This window comes from Motacilla alba, chromosome 1 (assembly GCF_015832195.1).
Source record: "Motacilla alba alba isolate MOTALB_02 chromosome 1, Motacilla_alba_V1.0_pri, whole genome shotgun sequence".
In the NCBI taxonomy this organism is placed as follows: Eukaryota; Metazoa; Chordata; class Aves; order Passeriformes; family Motacillidae; genus Motacilla; species Motacilla alba.
In genome coordinates this window covers 108,989,570-109,006,735 of record NC_052016.1, presented here as the reverse complement: position 1 = coordinate 109,006,735, position 17,166 = coordinate 108,989,570, and the positions used below count along the sequence as shown (strand labels likewise).

At 36.5% G+C, this 17,166-nt stretch overlaps 1 protein-coding gene across 4 annotated transcripts in view; it reads left to right on the top strand.

Annotated features, from left to right (window-relative positions):
* ADGRG2 (adhesion G protein-coupled receptor G2) overlaps nucleotides 1-17,166 on the top strand; it is a 59,727-nt gene extending 42,561 nt beyond the window's left edge. For all 4 annotated transcript variants that reach the window (XM_038144364.1, XM_038144340.1, XM_038144357.1 and 1 more), the window contains exons 16-28: nucleotides 1,230-1,428; nucleotides 1,743-1,899; nucleotides 4,007-4,156; nucleotides 4,384-4,506; nucleotides 5,664-5,709; nucleotides 5,816-5,919; nucleotides 6,511-6,635; nucleotides 7,383-7,651; nucleotides 8,348-8,447; nucleotides 8,755-9,029; nucleotides 10,564-10,665; nucleotides 11,416-11,568; nucleotides 15,055-17,166. In XM_038144364.1, coding sequence (XP_038000292.1) covers nucleotides 1,230-1,428; nucleotides 1,743-1,899; nucleotides 4,007-4,156; nucleotides 4,384-4,506; nucleotides 5,664-5,709; nucleotides 5,816-5,919; nucleotides 6,511-6,635; nucleotides 7,383-7,651; nucleotides 8,348-8,447; nucleotides 8,755-9,029; nucleotides 10,564-10,665; nucleotides 11,416-11,568; nucleotides 15,055-15,239 — 1,988 coding nt within the window. In that variant the 3' untranslated portion in view covers nucleotides 15,240-17,166. The remainder of the gene's footprint in view (nucleotides 1-1,229; nucleotides 1,429-1,742; nucleotides 1,900-4,006; nucleotides 4,157-4,383; nucleotides 4,507-5,663; nucleotides 5,710-5,815; nucleotides 5,920-6,510; nucleotides 6,636-7,382; nucleotides 7,652-8,347; nucleotides 8,448-8,754; nucleotides 9,030-10,563; nucleotides 10,666-11,415; nucleotides 11,569-15,054) is intronic.

The following is a 17,166-nucleotide window of genomic DNA, read 5'->3' as shown; positions in this document are numbered from 1 at the left end:
TCAGCAATAGTGTGGCCAGCAGGAGCAGGGCAGTGTTTGTCTTCTGTACTCAGCACTGGTGAGGCCACACCTCGCCTCTCGTGTCCATTTCTGGATCCCTCACTACAAGAAGGACATTGAGGTGCTGGAGCAAGTCCAGAGAAGGGCAACAGAGCTTGGGAAGGGCTGGAGGAGTCTCAGGGTTGACCTTACCCCTCTGTACAACTCCCTGAAAGGAGATTGTAGCTAGGTGAGGGTCGGCCTCTTGTCCCAGGCAGCCAGTGACAGGATAGGAGTAAATGGCCACAAGCTGTGCCAGGGAGGTTGTTGCATATCAGGAAGAATTTCTTCTCTGGAAGGGTTGTTAAGCATTGGAATGGGCTGCCCAGGGATGCGGTGGAGTCACCATCTCTGGAGATGTTCAAGAAACAACTGGACATGGCACTCAGTACTGTGGTCTAGTTTACAAGGTGATGTTTAGTCAAAGGCTGGACTTGATCTTGGAGGTCTTTTCCAACCTGAATGGTTCTGTGATTCTGTTCTGTGTGAAAACCCTGAGACAACTTTCACTTGATGTGCATGTATTTTAAAATACATTCTGATGCCTTTGCACGTGGTGAGGGATACCTCACCCTACACCGTCGTTTGTAACTGTCATAGGTAGGTACAGTGCTCAATTCCCATTAGAAAAAATGTCTTTTGTACAAAAAAAAAATTAAATCAGAGTGCTAGGTAGATTTTTTCTTTTAAACTAACCTAATATTTAAAATACTGCACAGTAGTGTTGGATCATCCTTAAAATATTGTTATTGACTGGGAATATTCTTAGTGGCTATGTATTTTCTTACGGAAATTCTACACAAGCTTCTTTTCAAATTTCTGACACTATCTTGATCTTACTCTACATTCAGGCATTCAGTGGCTAGAAATTCAAAATAATAAGTTATTTAATATATTAAATATATTTAATATATTAAAAATTAAATTGAATATATTCATGGTTTGATGTGAGGAACTTTGAAATAGGTAAAACATGAAATTATTGTCAGTTTGAAACCTTGCTTTATATTTTCATGAGATTTAAATTACCATTGTCTGCAAACTAGCTGATAGGGAGAAATTACATGGCTTGTTGAGAACCCTTATGAGTAGTGATACAATTTTTTAATCAAGATAACTGTTTGATTGTTCTGCTTCTCCAAGCTTATGTCATTTGTTGAACACAATGTTTAACTTTTCATTTGTCACAGGAAAAACCCTTTCAGCTACCACAAATATAACTTCTGTACACACCACCATTAGTATTGCCACAGCTGAGCAGATTGTGTCCAAAATAGAAAATGATTTAGCAGCTGGAAAAATAGAGCCAAAAGATGTAGAAAGGATGGTTAGTGAGGTGAGCACGATCCTCACTGCTTCTCAGCCATTACCACCACGAATTTCTAACAGGTAGGTCATTTTGGCAATAGATTACAGGAGTGTTGTATTTCCTGTCTTGACAAATTGGCTTCAGCAAGTTGCACTGTTTCATAATCATAATCCAGAAGAATATTTATTGTTCTTTATGTAGTTTTTCGAAATGGAAGGACTATGATTCTAATGTTACCAGCTCTATTGTAGTGTAATGCCATAGAAAACGGTGGGGGTATTTTTGTTGACACCATAATAAGAGATTATTTTGCATTATTGCTCCATAACCATCACTTGCTTGAGAATTTTGGATGTATGTGCTTGGTAATACTAAGTATACTTTTTCTTAACAGAATTATAAAGCTGGTGGACTATATTGGCTTAAAACTAAACTTATCAACATCATCTGCTGAATTTGTCTCCCCTTCCTTGGCTCTGGCAGTTGTAAAAACCAACAGAATCCGCTCCAACCAAATGTCTTTTGCTGTCCAGGACTCAGCTGATCTCCAGGTTACAAAATACTTACAATACCTACAAATTGTCAAACATTTATTTTAAAGTGTTTATGGTTTTTATATTTATAGAAATATGAGTTTGTTTATGTCAGTGTCAGGATCTTTAGTTCATGTTAGTTTCAGACTTTTTTTAAGTCCTTCACAGTTTTTCCTTTAATTTTCAACTGTGTAAATAGGTGTAGAAGAGAGCTGACTTAGCAGAAACTGGCAGAACTAATAAGATTTTGGAGAGAGTTCAGCTAGAACACCAGACTGGACAAAGTGCTTGGCAGAATAACTTTGCCTCAAGCCCCCTGAATTATGAGTCGTTTATTCAACCACCATGACAGTGCTGAAATTTGTCAAGGAATGTTGCCAGATGGCTTCATCTGTTAGAAGGAAATAATTGTAGAGGGTTCCAGAAAAGAACTATTATGTATGTTGCTTGGATAATGATGCTCAGAACATTTGTCACTAATGGCATCTCACCAAGAAAGAAGTGTTTAGAAAGTTTGGTTGGATCCCCTTTATCTCATTCAAAACCTCCCTCCTGACAGAGAAAATAATGGACAATACCAGCCTTGGAGGCTTAAGCAAGGAGAGATGGAAAGTTTTGGACCAATTTTGACACATTCTGCCTCCTCAGAGAAGAAAATAGCTTAATGTATCGTAAGCCATATGTAGTACTGGAACTTTTCTGTGTTACTGAAAATTATGTAAATGTTTAACATTTGAGTTCTTTTCTATTTCTTAGCAATATGTAGTGCATGAATGTGAGATGACTAGGAGACACTAGTGCTGACATACAGATATTTGCTAAGGAATGATTTTTTATTTCATGGCACTGGCAATGAAACACTGAAAATTTTCAATAAGTATCATCTACTTCAAACTAGAGCAACAGGAGTGCTTTTGTGGAATTGATTCAGAATTTCTTTGATGGCTGTCTACACCAGTGATCTCCAAAGTGGGGTTTGAGTACCCCAGGGTGTGCACACGACAGTCCAGTGCAGTGCAGGAAAAAGTTATTTATATTTATATTTATATTTATATTTATATTTATATTTATATTTATATTTATATTTTATAATAAATAAAAATACATTTTAGAAGTGATTATTAATCTCCTTAATTTAAAAATATTTTATAACTTGCATAATATATTAGTAAACTAATTCATATATGTAACTTATGGATAGGTATATACTGGGGTTTTTGCTCAAAAACTTTTAGGGAATGCATGATCAAAAATATTTGGAGATTTGGAGTGCACTGGTCTAAACAGATGAATTAAATCACATGGTTGGGGCACTTGGAGGAGTTCACACTGTTACTCTTATTACAGCCATTCTTTCAATACTGCAGAAATAATTTCTTTCTGCAGTACTACTAATGTTTCACATCTCCCAGGAACTCTGAGGTGATGATATTTGTATGTAAAGGACTGATGTATGACAGGAATGTTGAGAGATTCTGTACTAAACAAAGCTTCCTGGCCTGTAAGCACAACAAATAAAATGTGCAGCACATAAAATGAGTAAAAGTTCAGATCTCTTTTTGTACAGTATAAGATCACTAAGCTCTTGAGGTACCTGAATTGTAGTTTATCCAGTTTACTCTTGTAATTTTTGCCAGACGATCAAAAAGTTAGGGTTTGTGTTCTTATCTAAGAACATAACCTTAACCTCCTGAACATAAAAATGTATTAAAAATAATGGCTATTTTCACTTTTTCTGAATTCTGACATAGTCCCTACAGGGTATAAAAATTCTTTGCCTTTGCAGGCTTTTATGCTGTTGATCTCCCTACACAGTTACAGTTACAGAGAGTTTTTGCTCCTCACCTTTTCCAAATCAATACGAACCACACAGTGATGTGCTATGTCCCTGTAGGGAAATGGTTGAAGCCAGATTATTTCCAGTGGTAGGCAGACCTGAAATGGGATGCATCCTTTTCAGTCCTATAAGTGCTGTTTATGCACTGGAGTGGGAGAGGAATGAGAGCAGCAGGGAGTTTGTGAAAGTAATTAATGAGGTTTATTTTGAAGTTTTAAACTGAAAATAAGTCATAATTTATTTATTTGGAGACTGAAACAAAGCATAATCCTGGTGTTTATTTTTCAGATCTCTCTAGGAGTTCAGCCAATTCAGAATTTAAATAATCTTGGATCAATTATACTTCCTTCATCATTGCTGAAAAATTTACGCACTGAAGAGTTGGACTTGGCTTCTAGAATTATATTCAACTTCTTTAAAAAGACCACTGTGTTCCAGGTATTTTTTTGGCCCACTGTTCATAAGGATTTTAAATTCAAGCTTAGAGCAAAATATGAATGGATTTTTTTTTCCCCCCACAAAACACATTTTAAAACTTCTGACTTAAAAAATAATTACTTTTGTCCAGTGCTTGCTCCACATAGTAAATGAGCTTGTGCGTGCTGTACTCTAGTATTGTTTCCTTTAAGATTTTAAAATCTGGAGCTTTTTTTTTGTCATTCCAGGATCTGTCGTTGAAGAATGCATCTTTAATCAGCAGTGTTATATCATCAAGTGTTGCTAACCTTACAATTAGTAACTTAACAGCAAATGTTACTGTCATTTTGCAGAATATCAAGCCTAATCAGGTAAAATTTACATTTTGGCAGACTTAAAGTACAGTTTGTTGCCTCACTGAAGTTGTTGTAGTGGAAGCATTTTACTCAGAATACAGGTCAGCTTGCTCTGCTTTATAAGTGTGGACATTTCATCTCCACCCGGACATTAAAAATCACTCCTGTTTGCTTGTTTGCCACTGGTATAAATTTTGGTTCTCAAGTAGTGTAAGGTAATTTTGCTCTATCACAAATTCATTCAGCTTTTATCTTCCTTAGTTACTCTACTGTTTTATTCTACGAAGAATAAAAGCTCTTAGAGGGAAGACTGACAGTGTGGGTTGCTATGGTAGATGCTGCAGTCATGACATTTGTGGGTGTTGCTTGGGCAGAAAATAATATGAGTCTGTTTTCTTAGGGGAACTGAAACACAGGGTTGTGTCATCAGGAAGTATTAGGATTCTTACACACCATCTCATTCTGAAAGGAGCATCAAGGATTAAAGTCTTCTATCTCATATCTCAAGAGAGTTTTAAATATTCAATTATTATAAACTGAAAAATGTAGGGATTCCACTAATTCACCTGGTGCTTTTTTTCAGGAGCTGGCTTAGTGGTGTCATTACTTGTTTTGACATATTAATGTTTTGAGATATAACTGTAGAAGTATTAGTATTTATAGCAATATAGTGTATTGCTGCTGGTATTTGTAGAACTTGCATGTGCGTGAGGAAATTTATGTGTAAGTGTTTAACATTGTGATAGTAGGAAGTGATCACATATTTGCAAATGAAAAGGCTTTTCCTTTTCTGTGTGATCATGACTTCAAAAGTTACAAAGTCTAGAAGGAGGAGAAATCCCAAGACTTTGTATGGTGTGGGAAGACATTGAAAGAGCATTCAAAAGGTTCTACCAGGAACAGAATCTTTGCATAAGCACAAGAGCTGGCTCCTGTCTGGTGACTTGAAATTTGTTCAGCATATTTTGTATGTGTATATGTATATGTGTATATGTAGTTTGCAATATTAATCCTTTTATGCCCCTAAATTTGTGTTCACATAGAACGGGGATATTTGCTGTGTACAGTGTTTATTCTTCCCTGAATTTTGTAGATCATTCATAAATCATTTGATCCTAAACTCACAGTTTAGTAACTTGCGGGTTTTTTTTGTTGTTTGTACTCCTAAACAGGATAATTCAACAGTTAGATGTGTTTTTTGGGACTTCAATAAAAATGGTAAGTAATTGAGATCACCCAAGATGCTACGCTGTTTTAGCTATGTTAATTCATGTTCATATAAATGAAGCCTTTTGTGAATAACAAAGCTGCTTTTTTTTAACAGGTGGACATGGAGGCTGGTCACACCAAGGTTGCGTAGTCCAAGAAAGTAGAGTAAATGAAACAGTCTGTTCATGCAACCATCTCACAAGTTTTGCAGTTTTGATGGTAATTATTTTAAGAATTATGCAATCTTACCCTTGTTCAAGAACACATTTAACCTTGAGTTGTCTTAAGCAAGTGAAGACCCAATAAGCCCATACAACCTAATAAATAATACTCAGGTTCTATTCACTTTAGTGTTAGTACAGGTAGCCATACAGTTAGGTACATGCTTAAATTCTTTGTTGAATGGGAGTCCATGGGTTCCACAGGAGGAAAAAAAAATTCTTTAAGTGCTGCAGATTTCTAATTTATGCAGCTGTTTATACTCTAAATAAAATTTAGGAAATCAAATTTAGGAAATCAAATTTAAAACAGATTTTTAATCAAATGGGCTTTCACAATTAGGGTCATAGAATTATAAAATAATATCTCAAGTTGGAAAGGACACATAAGGATCATGTTCCCAGCTCCTTCCACTTTACAAGACTAGATTGCCTTTTTTTTTTCATCTAACCTTTTTTAAGAGCCATGATGAAAGGAATGGAGTCCTTTTTTAAATTTGTAAGTGTAGAGGGAAAGGTGTGATTTGATTTTCTTTATACTTCTCCATTAAATAAACCTATTCTCTGAAAATAACTTCTGTTTCTGTTTTAGGACTTGTATGGAAATACTCCTCTGAATCCCACACAAGAATTGGTACTGACTTTTATATCGTATATAGGCTGTGGCCTCTCTGCAATTTTTCTTTCTGTTACTCTTGTGACCTACATAGCCTTTGAGTAAGTACCCATTCAGCTGAGCTCCCATTATTCTTCAATTGTAATTGATTCTAGTCTTCACTGAGAAATCCTTTTCAATAGTTATGGATTCTGTCTCCACAAATAATGCACAGATTTGGCCAGTTCACCAGGAAGATGTTGATTCAGTCTCCAGAAATGTTAATCTGATCAACAAGTGAATTATCATGAGGCGCTAGGCAGTAAAAAGTGAAGAAGTAGCACTCTGAAGTATTTTGTAATGGATTATCATAATAGAAGTGTGAAGGAATGTATTTAAGGTACAACACACAAAAAATCAGTACAGAATTTTAGCATTTTTAAAAGCATTTGTATTCTTTCTTTATTCTCTCATTATTCTAAGATTGGGACTTGCTTCTATCAAGGCTTTAGATGCCCAGTAAAAAGCTTGACCTAGTTTAGCATCAAAGAACAGACACATTTTGGGTTTGGGTAACAATGTAACAAGAAGTCCAACATACAATGGAAAAAAAAATAACCATGGTACTAAACACTTTGACTCCAAGATTGTTTGTATTTATGTAACCTTTTCTATACACAGACCATTAATTAGGAAGTGTGTTGTAAAATATTCTGTCCATGTATAAATGCAACACATGCAGCATTGTATATGAACGAAATTTTTTTTTTTCCCTTGGCATTTGTGAAAGCCAAGGACTGCAAGAGAGGAAGTAAGCCAGGGATCCATGGACAGCTGATGTCATCTCATGAATTTTCTTTTCTTTTTAGGAAAATCCGGAGAGACTACCCCTCCAAAATACTTATTCAGCTGTGTGCTGCGTTACTTCTACTCAACTTAGTTTTTCTCCTTGACTCATGGATTGCACTGTATGATACACGAGGCCTTTGCATTGCAGTTGCAGTATTTCTTCACTATTTCCTCTTGGTTTCCTTTACCTGGATGGGCCTGGAAGCTTTCCACATGTATCTGGCCCTTGTGAAGGTCTTTAACACCTATGTACGGAAATACATTCTTAAATTTTGTGTTGTTGGTTGGGGTATGTATTTTTTTTCCCCTTTTTTAATCTAAATGGATAATTCTTATTATCAAGTATTTCAGTGAATGTGATACAGGTCAGAAATTAAAATTAGGCAGTCATTAAATTTTATGATCTGTGTTCCACCTTTTTGAGGCATGGAGTCCCCCCCAGCTGCAGAACTGAAGTTTCTGCAATTCAAAGTGATAATGAATTTTCTTTCTGCTAGTACAATAGAACCAATTTTGAATGTGCATGCTTCCATTATTTTGAGAATAAATGCCAATAAGTGTATCTTCTATTTCTGGAATAGCACTGTTGCTAACAAAAAGCAGCAAAACCAGATCTTACTGGATAGAGGATGAAGAGATTCTGGGCCTCATTTCTATCTCCTATTTGTTTCTTAAAACATATGTAAGAATGAAAATCAGTTATCCTGTAAGAGATATTTTGAAGCAGTTTGAAGAGTAATGGTATTTGTTGGTTTATTCAGAAAGTTTTGGAGCTAGCTGTGAAGGACTCCTCTTGTTTCGTTGCAAGTTGTGCTTCTGAGCAGTTTGAATGCTGCAACTTTTCAGTCAGCTAGCAGTCAGCAGAATTCAACAGCCAAATTTCAGAAACAATATGTAGATTTTGTAGCAGAATACAATAATTTCAAGTCCTCATAATACTGTCTCTGTTAGGATTTTTATGTATGTGTTTTCTCATAATTTTTAGGATTACCAGCAATAGTTGTGTCCATTGTGTTGGCAGTATCACCGGATAATTATGGACTTATAACCACTGGAAAGGTTTCCATAAATGGACCTGATGAATTGTGAGTTAAAGGGAGGTGCTTTGGGGGAGGTGAGGGTGGGGAGTGGAGGGAGGTCCTACAAATTGCTTTTTTTTAAAGTAAAGGGGGAGGAGGCTTTGTAGTGCTTAGAAATAGTGTAAGTCTACAGTATCTCATGTGTTTTAGGGTTATTGCCTTTATGAAGGCTCATAACCTTTGGCCAAAAAAAACAAGTTATTTTGTAAAAGGCAAAAATGGTTTGCATGCAAGAAACTACAAGTTTGTCTCATGTTTATTTCACTTAGTTTCTGTTTCTGATAATGGTTGATGGACTGCTCTTCTGTTCTAGCTGCTGGATCAAAAATAGAATTGTCTTCTATATTACTGCTGTGGGATACTTCTGCCTGGTATTCCTGATCAATATCAGCATGTTCATTGTTGTGCTGATCCAGCTCTGTCGTATCAAAAAGAAGAAACAACTCGGTGCTCAAAGGAAAACCAGTATCCAAGACCTTAGGAGTGTTGCTGGCCTCACATTCTTGTTGGGAATTACTTGGGGGTTTGCTTTCTTCACAGCAAATGAGGTGTTTACTTACCTCTTTACCATTTTCAACACTTTGCAAGGTAAGTTTGTCCTCCACGTAACAGCTCCCTGTCTATAATATAACAAACCAAACATTTTGAAACATCATTTTCTTGATTCAGCAATAAAAAATTAAATTTGATATGTGCAGTAGCATGTTTATATTAGAGATGAGATGATACTGCTTTACAGTAACCTTAAGTTGCAGTTTTGTTATGGTAAGGCACAGAAAAACTAGATACTATTTATATAGGTATGGTATATTTATAAATATTGCCATTTTAAAAGTGTATGCAAACCAGATATCCGTGGAAGTGACTGTGTTTCCACTAATAAACAGATGAATTTTGAATACTCAGTTACTTTAAGTCTTCACATTATAATGCAGTTAATGTAGTGAAAACGGTATCATTTCTTTAGTTCCCCTAGGGCTTCTGGGGAAGGTTTGACATTCAGTAAAGGGTCATTGAGACAGGCAAGGCTGAAACATCTAAAAGTTAGTGAGCCAACTCTTAAGCATGGCCTATATAGTAATTAAGAATATATGAGAAGTAGATATGAAAACATAAAGTTTTGCAAAGGCAGGTGCTGCTGGACATTCCTGAAAGAATTGCCACCTAGACTTTTATATAAACAGGAGGGATTGTAGCTGTTCTCAGTGTCCTAAATATACCTGAATTGCCCTTCTGAAGTTTGGATCCAAACTTCTGCTTAAATGGCACTTAGATGACAGACTGGATGGTTTCCCAGAGAGACTAAAGCAGTGAAAATTGCTGTTCAGTGTATATACCTTTCCCCTGTTTGTTGTGTTGATTTGTTGTTGTTTGTTGTTACTATTACTTACTATTCATTCTAAACCTAATACAACTGTTTCCCATTGCAGATTGGAAACTGTGCAAAGATTAAGTGCCACTTTCCCTTAAAGGGGGGCAATTGTGATGAACTTTTAAGTAGGGGAGGTTGGATGCCACCCTGTGTCAGTTAATAGCAAATGAAAAGCAGACAAAAGACTGTAATGAGGCACTGGTAGGAGATGGGATGGGCGCCATCCCTTCCAGTAAATATTTGAAATTGTGATAAAGGGGTACCATTTATTATTATTTTAGATGTGAGTTATTTTCTTTGGATGAGGGCTCAAAATTTTGTAGCATTTGTGGTAACAGGCTAACTGCTAATAAAAGATGTAACAGTGTCACATGATGTGCTAAAAAAGCTTCATAGTCTGATAGCATGGTATTGCACCCTCTCTTTGACATTGCTTTGAACTCTTTTCCAAAAGCATTAAGTAAATTTCAAGATCAACAGAATTTTTCCCTTTTTATTTGATAAAAGGAAACTTTATGCACTTCGTGCGTTTGGTTGTATTTGTTGTTTTTTCTTTTGTGTGTATGATTCCTCTAATCTAGGTAAGGAAAAAGTGCTCTGAAATGTTCAGAGTTGTAAACTTTTTTGGCAAAGAAAGTTGTTATTACTTTTTATTAGAAATTTAAGGAAGTGAGAGAAAACGAAAACATTGTTCATTAAGAAGTAGTAAAAGTGAATTTGGCAGCAATCTTTTATGTTTTTGCTTTGCAGGGTTCTTCATTTTCGTCTTCTATTGTGTAACAAAGGAGAATGTCCGTAAACAGTGGAGAAGATATCTTTGTTGTGGGAAATTCAGGCTGGCTGAAAACTCTGGTAAATATTAATATTTTTTTAATCTTCTGAATCCTTTATTTAGTGTTAAGTTCCTGGTATTTTGTAATAATTACCAAAAAACAAAACAAGAAAAAAAACCCCAAAAAACCAATTGATCATGTTTCTGCAGTTGCAGTTCTAATTTATTATCCAAGATACAGTAAACCTCCAAAATTACACTCTTTAAAGGTGGTAGCTGATGCAGCGCTTGCATGTTTACATGCTGTTGCCTTAAGCTGCTAACTGCTAAGAGATGACCTCTTCCACTGCAGGGTAAAGGCATGTCTTTGCAGAAGACTTTTGGTCAGTTAGAAACGGTAAGATTTGTTCCAGCTTGTGGGTCAGCTGTAGTTTTACCAGTTATTTCCACAAAAACAAAGTGAAGCATGGTTTAAACCAAAAAAGACATTAATTACTTTGTGTCATTTGATTACTAAGTAGTTGTCCTCTTTTAAAGCCATGTATTTTTATACACTTTCACTTAGAGAATCAACTGCACTTCAGTTATTTTTTTGATCTGGTCTGCAGTTGTAAAACTATGACAGTTGGCTGCTTGTATTTTAAAAAGAGACAAGAGAAAAGGAACTAGATTTAAATAATTTTAAACATCAAGACTCATTAAATTCTTACACTATAATTCTGTCTAGAATACTGCAAGTGTGTAAAGCCTTGGTTTTATATCAATTCAGTTGCATTATTAACTATATTTTTATATAGTGCTTGTGTGAGTTGTACTATTTCCTGTTTTAGACTGGAGTAGAACTGCTACAAATGGTTTAAAGAAGCAGACTGTAAATCAAGGAGTATCCAGTTCTTCCAACTCCTTACAATCAAACAGTAACTCCACTAACTCTACAACACTGCTAATGAGTAATGATTATTCAGTCCATGCAAATGGAAATGGTAAGTATAACGCAAAATAGTATATCTTCAGAAGTAAAATTCTCCATTCTTCCTGTTCTAACATAGTACTGTCCTCTGCACTGCTGCCCTCTGCTCTTCCTGAGGAGTTGAAATGGCAGTGTAAGTAGCACTGCGCTCAATTTCACTTGCAATTTGTGGCTTATTTGTCTGTTGAGAAAGCTAGATAATGAATCACCATTGAAAATACTTACTAAAAACTGACCTTTTTTTCAGTGAACATAATCTAGTTCTTCACGCTCTTGCAGGGCACGTGTCATGGTGCTGATTTGAGCTCTCAGTAAAGACAATCAATTTTTCAAACAGAAAAATAACTTAAAAATCTGTAATGTATAAAACCCTAAGTCAAGCAAAACTCAGAAGACATTACTCCTGTGTGCCTGAGGTATTTTTCCCAACTGATCGAGAGATGAGGCTAAGAAGTTATGTCATCAACTAGAATGTTTATTATGAAGTTGTTGAACATGCTTGGAGAGGCTGTGTTGTCCTCATTGCTTGGCCTATGCTGTCAGAAGACAGCACATAATCAACAAGATTATATCAGTAGATAACTTCTTAGATATACAGAGTAAAATAATTCATATGTGGGTTAGAGGTTACTGTTCCTTTGAGTGTAACTGCATATTGCAGAAAAATCACTACACTTGAGGAGATGGCATTTGGACATGCCCTGTACAGCTTTCTAAATTGAGATTGCTTTGGTTTGTTTTTTTTTCCACATTCCTTTGTAAAATCTGTATCTGTTTGGATACTACATAATGCAATAATTAACATACTTTTTATCTAACAGATCAGTTGAGAACCAGAATCCAGTGACACTCACTATCATTAGACACAAAGTAAGGCAATATGTTTAGGTAGAAGTATTTCCTTTCAAAGAGAGAAATTTTCAGGCGCAAAAGCCTGCATGTCTTGTAGGGTTCTTTTTTCCCTGTTATGTTAATTGCTCTAATGAAAGAAGCCCTCTCTCCCTGCAACATCTGACATGCTTATACCAAGCTACAAAAACATTTTGACTGCTTTTCTCAACAGAAAGAAAGCTAGCAGAAATGTTGTATTGAACTTGTTTGTTGTAGCATCTGAATGAATGAGCCTGTTGCAGCTTTCTGGAAAAAGTTTTGTTCTTTTGGGTATTTTGGAATGAGATGCTAAATTGATGATCTAAACCATTGAGTGATGCCAATTTTGTTGGCTGTGCTCCAATTCTGTCCTACTATATTCACATAATCAGACCTTTCCAGTGTGTCTATGTGTCCTGTGCCAAGAGCTTCTTAGACAAAAGCAGCTGAAAGAACTTTGATGAAACCTTGTTCCTGTGCGCTTACAAACATGAATGTCTCTGGTGACCCACCTAATTTCCTATTTTGTTGTCTATTTTGAATGCTGTGAACCTCATACCACATCCTCCATTTGTATCAAGAGGGTTGTATGATCACAGAATCACAGAATTTCTAGGTTGGCAGAGACCTTTAAGATCATTGAGTCCAACCCATGTTCTAACACCTCAACTAGATCATGGCACCAAGTGCCACATCCAGTCTGTTTTTAAACACATCCAGGGATGGTGACTCCACCACCTCCCTGGGCAGATGATTCCAGTATTTGACCACTCTTTCTGTGAAAAACTTCCTCCTTAATTCCAGCCTGTATCTCCCTTGGCGCAGCTTGAGACTGTGTCCTCTTGTTCTGTCTGTTGTTGCCCGGAGAAAGAGACCGACCCCAGCTCAGCACAGCCACCCTTCAGGAAGCTGCAGAGAGTGATGAGGTCACCTCTGAGTCTCCTTTTCTCCAGGCTAAACACCCCCAGCTCCCTCAGTCGTTCTTCACACGGCTTGTGTTCCAAGCCCCTCTCCAGCCTCGTTGCTCTCCTCTGGACACGCTCAAGCATCTCAACGTCCCTTCCTGAACTGAGGGGCCAGAGCTGGACACAGCACTCAAGGTGTGGCCTCACCAGTGCTGAGTACAGGGCATACATGATACCTTGCCTGCATAGTTTGACTAAATAGTTCTTCTGGGTCCTTAGGACTTCCATAAGAAGAGGCTAAACCTATGCTAGGATAGCTCCCAGCAAAGCTCTTGGAGGCAATTCCTTACACCTAATCTTCCAAACATGGGGCAGGTGTATCTCAGAAGAGCTGGGCTAATGCCTCCAAAAGGTATTAGACTGCTGTTAGATAGGAACATGGGACCTTCTAATTTGCTGCACCTGATTGCTCTCCTCTCAAAGCTGGAGCTTGAAAATAACATTGCAACACTTCATTTTAAAATGTGACCTGCAAAACCAAAAACACTGTAGAAATTAAGACCTATGTCATAAATATACTGAGCCATAAACAATTTGTAGTTTTATTTTCACTGCTTCTACTGAAATGCTCTTCCAGATTCAGGACTGAATGACTTACTGTGGTAAGTTTGGGATGTCTGTATAGCCTGTGACTTTGCTTTCCTACTGGACTTCATCTTTTTATGGCATTCTAATATTTCCTTATTTTCAGTTTTTCTCCTGCAGATTTGCATGTTTCAGAAACTACAGTTAGGTGTCACATGGCTGAACCTGCAGATTTTCTCACTGAGGAACACAAACCATCTTTCTGAATTTGTTCACAGAAAAGCCTTATTTTCTTCTCAGCTTTTGCCCTAACATTAGGGCACAGCTGTTTTGAACTGCTAAGATAAAACAGTGTTAGGCAGCCAGGGGGTTAAACAACAATCACAGTGTTAGCAAGTATGGTTATTTTCTATCATTTCAAACTTTTTCTTATTTGAATTAATGAACAAAGCTCTTCTCCTTGTCTTACCCTGTCTACATTTGTCCAAACTGAAATGTTTGCACAAATACTTATAATAAAAAAACCCAAATTCTCATTAAAAAAATTTAGAATGTGATACATAGGGGCCAGAGATTTATCCAGTGAACTAAACATTTGTGGAGCATTTCAGTACAAGTCTTCAGTCAGCAATGGTATTAGATGTGTTCATTGTGGATTCACCTAAATGTGTAAGATTCTCTGCAGTCTAAGTATGGTTTTGACCCATGATCAGACCTAGGCCTTATTCTGATTGTCCTTCAGAAGTAAATGCTGTGAGTTGAATTCCTTGTACTCTCACTTTCTTTCAGATGCATGGCACACCTGAGATACCTTTAAAACTTAATTCATTAAAGCAAATCGTTAAAATGAGGAGTATTTTGCATCTTATTAGTGATATTTATTCCAAGTCAACATTTTGAGAATTGTGACCTTCATTGCTTAAAATATTGAATCCTTGTACATAAATATATTAACATCTTTCAAATATCAGGATTTCACACAGGAAAAGAAATTTATACAAAATATTTACTAAAAATACACATTTTAAAATTGTTACAGGGATAAGGTGAGAGTATGAACTCCCTATAGTGACTAAAAAAACATGGGAGGCTTGGTTCTGAACCTTTCTGATAGGGAATGCACTTTTTTGTTTCAACAGGCCATCTTTCCAGTGAGAAGAATGGTATTTGTTTCAGTGTGCAGAATGGTGATGTGTGTCTCCATGACTTTCCAGGCAAACAAATTGTATTCCAAGACAAGGATGATACTGGCAGCCAAGAAAGCCAAATCTCACTCAGAAGGACTTCAAAGAGAGGAAGCCTAAGTTCTATGGAGAAAATGTGATTTCCTTTTAAACAGCACATTGTTTTACAGTGTGAAGTAGAGTTTTACTTTAGCAGTTTTACATAATGTGAGCAGACCAAGAACTGGTTTTATTTAATATATGGTACTGGAACTTCAAGGCAGCCATGCAATGGATTGACAAGGACAATTATTAAAAAAAAAAAGAAAAAGAAAAGGAACCTACTATTTTGACAAGGTCTTGGATGTCAGATTATAGCCGGCACACTTCCATTTTGTTTCTTCCTCAGAGTGGGGTTTTTTGAGGGTCTTTTTTAACATTTAAACAAAAGTTTTATTTAGACTTTTCTCATTACAATTAAGTTTATGTGGATATAATGCTTAGTAGTACTGTATAAATGTAGAAAGTTACAACTTGTGCATACGAACGATGTTAACTTTAAAAATGTTAGCTACACTGTCTTCAACTTTTTGTACGTTTTAGTAGCAAACTCTGCAGTGATGTATATAAGCAGAAAATATCAACCTTTAAGCATCTCAATGATACTTTTATATTTATTTCTTGTAATATAAATTTAAAATATACCTATGTATAGAAAAATAATTGGTATTTTGTTTGTAACTTTTATTGTGAGTTTGCATTTTTCTTTAGTTAATTATCTTTAACACAGAATGCTACAAAACTTAATTTGTCCAGTAAGTGGATCACTTACACTGGTTTGAATATATTCACTAGATGCAGAACTGTAAATAACAAACACAATCGGTCTTGAAACCTTTAGCTACATTTTAGTACACCGCAGAGGGATAGAAATTGGGTATAATTCAAGCAGAATGCCATGAATGGAGTATTAAATAAAGTAGCCAGTAGGTTATTAAGTAAAACTAAGTTGTGTTGGTGGCTTGAGCGAAGTCATCAGTTTTTGCCATTGATTTCACCAGGGTCAGTATTTATATGGAGTGGTGAGACACTGCCATTTTTCATTTGCAATGATGGAAGTAGAGAAGTTTGGGGGTGGGGGGGGAGGCAAGTTGAGCAAAAAATAGAAATAATAGATGACAGCTGCTACATTTAGTAGCTGAGAAATTGTTTCATTGCATGGCTGTTTTTTAAGGGGCAGCTCTTGAGCTAATCTAATGAGTATTTCTGCTTAAACTTTGGCTTGTGGTTGGCAAACCAAATACTGAGGCGCTAGCTCAGGATTTGCTGAAGCAAAATTTCATTCCTCTTGTGATACTTACTGGGGAAAAAAGAATTTTGGCTCGTCATGTAAAACAGCTGAAAGTCCATACAACATTGTAAAGATTCCTCCTGAACAAAAATTGGCCTAAGCCCTGGTCTTACCTCTTCTTCCTCACACACATGTGCAGCTATGGCCACTGCTTTTTCAATTTGCATTCTTGGGCAAAAGTTGGATGCTCCCAAAGCAAACTAGGACAAACTGGTGCCACACTGCAGAGTACCAGGCCCTGTAAAGAGGGCTGCATGAAGCAGGTGCCTGCTGATGGGGAGCAAGGGCTTTGCTTTCCTGGTGGGGAGGACTCAGTTGGGCGCTCTGAAAATACACTTCTCAACAAAAAGCATGAGTTACGTGCCTCTTATCTGGGGCTCTGTTGGAATTAGCAATTGAACCTCTTCAGTGCTCAAACCCCATTGTGGTTCTGTGGGCAGCACATCGGTTCTTTCAGTCACTTACATCCAAAATTACTCTGACTATGCTTTTAAGGTGAGAATTTAAAGTATTTGTTGTGTTTATCCACAGGGTTTTATCTGCATATTGGTAAAAGCCCGTCCTGGAATGCTAGTAGCTGGAATACGTTTCTGTGAATGCTTTAACTATTTGGCTAATTGCCTTTGCAGTGTTTCTTGTAAATTTATTTAATGTTCTTATATTTATATTTTCAACTGTAAAAAAAGTAATAAATTTGCAGCAACTACAACACAAAATACATAAACTTTGTCTTTTAG